Consider the following 5,546-nt stretch of genomic DNA (forward strand, 5'->3'; position numbering starts at 1 on the left):
GGAAAGGGGATAAACAAAATGTTAAAAATGATTTGAGTTTCATTTTCTGTTTCAGATAGCAAAAAAGAAAATTACTTGAAGACAGAAACAGAAAAAGGCTTGTTTATTTGTATTCTACAACTATRTATTCCCCCACCAGAAGGGGCGCTCACCTGACAGCTCTGCATAATGAAACACTAATTTCTGTAAATAAGAGACTGAAACACAGAGAAATATGTCCATAAATGAGTTGAATGATGACTGTCGCTCTGTGACCAAAGACTTTGCAGAGATAATTCACATGGCTTTTGGCCAAATATGTCTCTTTTACTGAACACGTCAGCTACTGCCTCCACATCACCTCCATTTCTCTCAATAAAAAGCAAAATAAGACAAATTTCATTCCATTTCTGTGTTGTATGGTTGTTGTTCTGTGAACAGAACGTTTTTTTTCCCTCCTGAGTTCTTTAAAACTTTATTTTCAGTCCTCTGACTCCAATCAGGTTCACAGAACAGCACTCAGCACACAGGCCTCAGTCAGACCTTGGGCTGATATCAGGAAAACCCAAACACAGCAGCGCAACTCTGCTCAGAAGCAGAGACTTTAACACCCTGACAACTACTTCTACTATAATAATGAATTCAGCTTATAATGTACATCTCTACCTGGTTACACCCCAGAGGTGTTACCTTTTACATCAGACGTCAGAACGTCACACAGTTTTGTTTAGGCTAAAAGAAAGAACACATGATAACACACCACCTCTTTGTCAGTTTCAACCTTACAGAAAGTATAAAATACAAAACTGAATCTAAAATTCAGTTAATCAGTTAGAAAATTTCTTCATTTCATCTCCACACTTACCTTCTTCAGCTCTCCTGGGCTCATGTTGCTCATATGTAGTTTAGTCCAGTATTTGTCCAGCAGTGCTGCATGGGAGTTCAGAGGTGTATGCCAACTACCACCACTGTGGTARGTCCTACACAACAACAACAAAGATTTACTTATTCCTGTGTGACAACAAACAGGACCAAAGTAAACCAGAGAAATAACTTTTTCTGTCAAAACGCTGTGTGAATTCTCAAGTGCTGATTAAAGCTAAAGCTGAGCTTTAATTAGTTAAAAAAGCATTAGCTGTAGCCAAAGACTAAAATTAGTTAAATTGTATTCAAAAACTAAAGCAAACTAAAGCTAAACTGTAGCTAAAAGCAAAATTTGTAAAACTAGGCGGTAACGAGTCTTGATTATACATTTTTATACGAAACAAGAAAATGTTAAGAAAACAGTAAAAGAATTTAATAATTATTTTGTTAATTTAGGGCCACAGCCACCACAGCTAATTGACCTTAGCCAACACAGAAATGACAAAACCACAGACAGTTACACATTTACTGAGTTAACACATGCTTTAAACATAAATGGATTAGGGTTATAGGAAAATATTGATACATATCGATATTTCATTTCCCGATACTGTATCGATTCTCTAAAGCCCTGTATCGATTTTTAATTAAGGTTTAAAATGTCAACTTTCCTGCCAACAGTTCATTTTAATGTTGTAGTTCAGCCTCTGACCYCTAGTTGGCAGCAGTGAGCCAGCCATGTGGCTCCTCTACTTCTAAGGAGCCAGAGAGTAACAGTAGCATTAGCATAAAGAGTAAACATTAGCTTCATCACTGACAGCTGAATCTGAGCAGAAAAGACCGACACCCTCTGCCTTCTAAGCTGAGGTAAGGTTACCAACAGTTACTTATTAGTCAGAACGTCTGTATTTTAAGCCAGATTAAGTGTCTTGTGCGCTCTTTTTTCCAACGTTACGGAAGGCAGGCAGGCAGGCAGGCATCTGGCGCCACGAGGTTAGGGGGTCCCAGAGGGACGGTGTGCGAAATTCCCCTGTGAATACCACTGTTTCAATTAAAGGAAACTAATTTTCTCACCGCATCTTTGATTAATTTTGTCCAGCTGTAGACTAGGTCTCTGTCCAATCAAGAGCCAGGTATTGTGTTGTCGGTGCTTTTAATCAGTTTTCAATTCAATTAATTCAAGTCTATGGAACAGTCACAAAATGTCACCACAATCACTCTGTCCCTCTAAAATTGTTGAGAAAATCAAATCGTATCGAATCGTATTGTTTGCTGAATATCGTAATATTTATCGTATCGTGAGCAGAATATTGTATATCGTATCGTGAGATAAGTGTATCGCTACAGCCCTAAAACAGATCATGCAGGATCTGGTGATATATAATTTAAGACTGCATGACATTCACAAGGCTGACCAAACCATACAATGCTGTCACTTCTAAACATGACATGATCCTGGTCTGAAACTTAGGTGGTTAAAAGACGGTTTGTGARATGAAATCCTTCAAGAAATTTAAGATCTTACAAAAACATTTTCTGATTTACCTTCTGGTTGCAAAGAACTGAAATCCAGGAGCAACATCAATGCAATCATCCCGTCCTGGAATCACCAACTTTTTATTTTCCATCAAAGGCAGCAGCACAGATATCTGGGGGAAATAAAGTCCAATTGTTATTTGTGGCAATAATGAGCCCATGTTTAAAGCATTTTCATGGGTTAAAGCGAAAATAAATATTTTGACTGAAATATTCTGCTCTAGAAACTTTGTAATGTGTGTGAAGGGCTTACTACTGGGTGGGTTTGGGGGTCCTCCCCTCAGAAAATTTTGAATTTAGTAGATGCAGTTTCCTGCATTCTGGTGTATTTTACAGGCTCCTAAACATACTTTTACCTACATAAAAACACTTGATTAAATAACTAAATTAGAGACAGATTCTTCATTTAATTAGTTGCATCATCTTGTTTTTTAACTCTCTGCTGTAGCCATTATAATGAAATTAATGTGACACAATTGATCACAAACAATGATTTTAGAGAATAATTTTACGTTTACATTGTTTATTCTTGATTTAGTTTTATTTGTAACAGAACATGCCATTGTGCCAAGCAATGATGGCCCTCAACTGCATGTTTAAAACTAAGAACATTAAAAACTTTACTCCGTAAACAGGTATAATATTGATAACCACAAACAGTGAATTTAGGAGGCACATCTTTGCCTGACTTAATGACAGGTCCACTCATAACAAACTGACATGACATCATGCAGCCTTCAGAACATAAACTAACTCTGTGCCAAACAAAACGGTCTTGGCTCGGCTCGGTTCAGTGTTCACGCAGAACGCTCGCATCCTCGCTAGCGATGGAGGTTTTTATATTTGGCGCTTACGTTATTATAGTAAAACAGGACGTGGCAGAACACTTTACTAGTGAAATGTTGCCCCGTGTAAATTACGCGGTGATAGGAGAGCAAAAGCGTGGCGGACAAACAAACTGAATGTCGCGCGCAGCCTTTYCATGAGCAGCTTGGTCACACACGCAAACTTGGACATATCTGTTGGATAACGGCGCTCTGAGCACAAATATTTAATATAAAGTTAAGTTTTAGAGTTTTAGACAAAAGTCCAAGGAGTGAAATGAGGGAGGAGAGGTGTCACTCACTGACTGACCGCTACTGTAGGGGTCACCTCGAGTAAAGAAACAAGATTTACTGCTTCGAAGCAGGCCTCGGACAGGCCTGACGAGAGGACAGGAACTCTGTCACAAACTGAACTCTATTTAGGCCATGACAGGTCATTCCAACCGTGGAAGAGAACCCCTCAGTTCTCTTATTCAGAAAATGGACAGAACAATCTCTTCTGTTCGTGATTCATTTGTTGTTTAACTAAGAATGTTTATGCATTTGTTAAATCATGATAATGACTGTCACAGGAAAAGTGGAGCCACTTCTTTTCTTTTATCGTGCCTTAAAGATTAATAATGGTATAAAAAAATCACAGAGAATCCCATTACAATGTTTTCATTGTGTTTTTATGTAAATCACTGTTTTTATTTTACTGTGAACACAGTAATATAATTGTGGATTTTTCCTGAGAAAATCTTTCATTTATCTGGACTAACAGAAGGTTCAGAACTGATTATAAACAGAAATGTTAATTAATCATCATAAATGTTTTGCAGTGATTTCTCTTAGAGTCTATCAGAAGAAAGCTGAAAAGAGGTTATCATCATGTTGTGAACAACCACAGAATTTTAACCTTGGGCTGGCGCCGGCTGGCAAATCTTTATCTTTCTTTCTCTGACTCATCTCTAAGCCTGAGGGCGGAACCAAAGATCGTCCGTTTCTTTTACTAACCCGGATGGCTTTGAGTGACACACTCTTCTTCCCGATTCCAACCTAGGAAGAAAGCTGGGTTTTCTCTCCGGAGAACCCAGTTTGGCTTTTTAGGTCTTAGCCCATGAGCTAACTAGGGAAGACTTAACAGCCCGGGACTCGGCACACCAACCGGTCTCACCCCGAGGCTTCAAGCCTCTAAAAGTGTGTTTTTAACTCCCGTGGGGAGATTTTATTTTGGAAAGAAGGAACCGGATACGGCTTGAATTTTTCTGGCTTGGACTGAAATAGACGAAAGTTACCTGAACAAACACCTACTCGCCAATGACCGGTAAGCGAGCCGACATTCAGTTCCCTGACTGATCGGAGACGAGCCAGTTTCCTACCCAGAGAGTGCCTTAAGAAGACATCATCAGGTAAAAGCTGATGAGTTCGGAGTGACGTGTCATGTGGAACCTGAGCTTAGAAAAGACATGCAGTTCCAGTTGACCCACACTTTGATAAAAGTAAAAGTAGTAGTAAACATACCAACCTTACTTTCCTCCTTTCCTTGTTCTTAATTTGCCAAAACTTAAGCTAAAAGTGCCAGTAAAATTGTTTGGTTGTTAACATCAGAACTGATGTTTTACTGTTCTATATACGTAATCTGAGTTGATGTGAATTGAAATTCGGACACGGGTTTTATCTCATTTAACTCTGACGCTTGTTATAGGAATACCCACAATCAAGTGTAATTTATGATCTGTTCAATTTGTGTAAATAAATGATTGAATCGTCTTTTATGAATCAACTTGAACTCGTCTGAACGTTCACTTATTGTGTCACTTTTCACTTCGCACAGTCAAGACATTAACAAGTAATGAGAAAATACCTTGGTAAAAGTTTCCTCATAACCTTGTGTATGAGAGATGTGGGAAAAGCTTAATGCCACCTTAAAGAGTAACTTACCCCAAAATTAACTTTTTTTAGCTGATAAACTGTCTAGAATGTGTCTAAAATGTTATATAGTACTGTTCCTGTGCTAATTTTGATGTTTTTGTGCGTATTTGTTCAAATCTGTAATATTTGGTCTAAAAACGTCTTTTTGCTGCTCATATGGGTGGAGCAGTGGTACTGCAGGCTAATTTGCATATTGGTTAACGGCTCTCCGCTGTGACGTGGTTCTGCACAGTTTCGTCACAGCGGCTGTATTCTGGTATATAAAAGTCTCTCTCTAAGACACGCCCCTGCAGCAGTCAGAGGGTGGAAGCTTAGCATGATCGTCTGTTGACCTTCAGCCTCGGGTGGGGAGAGGTGCTGGCTGCTCTCTCTCTCCCGCTCTGTCTCCACACACACACACACACACACACACACACACACACACACACA

At 39.1% G+C, this 5,546-nt stretch overlaps 2 protein-coding genes across 2 annotated transcripts in view; one reads left to right on the forward strand and one right to left on the reverse strand.

Moving 5' to 3' along the window:
- Positions 1-5,546, reverse strand: part of LOC106527935 (midasin) — a gene marked incomplete at its 3' end in the record, with an annotated part of 120,394 nt that overhangs the window by 97,729 nt on the left and 17,119 nt on the right. Inside the window, 2 exon segments of the mRNA XM_014022960.1 lie at positions 845-959; positions 2,389-2,492. Coding sequence (XP_013878414.1) covers positions 845-959; positions 2,389-2,492 — 219 coding nt within the window.
- Positions 1-5,546, forward strand: part of gja10b (gap junction protein alpha 10 b) — a 75,639-nt gene that overhangs the window by 20,776 nt on the left and 49,317 nt on the right. The gene's annotated exons all lie outside the window — the stretch shown is intronic.

The sequence above is a fragment of the Austrofundulus limnaeus genome, unplaced genomic scaffold (genome assembly GCF_001266775.1).
Source record: "Austrofundulus limnaeus strain Quisiro unplaced genomic scaffold, Austrofundulus_limnaeus-1.0 Scaffold351, whole genome shotgun sequence".
Classification (NCBI taxonomy): domain Eukaryota; kingdom Metazoa; phylum Chordata; class Actinopteri; order Cyprinodontiformes; family Rivulidae; genus Austrofundulus; species Austrofundulus limnaeus.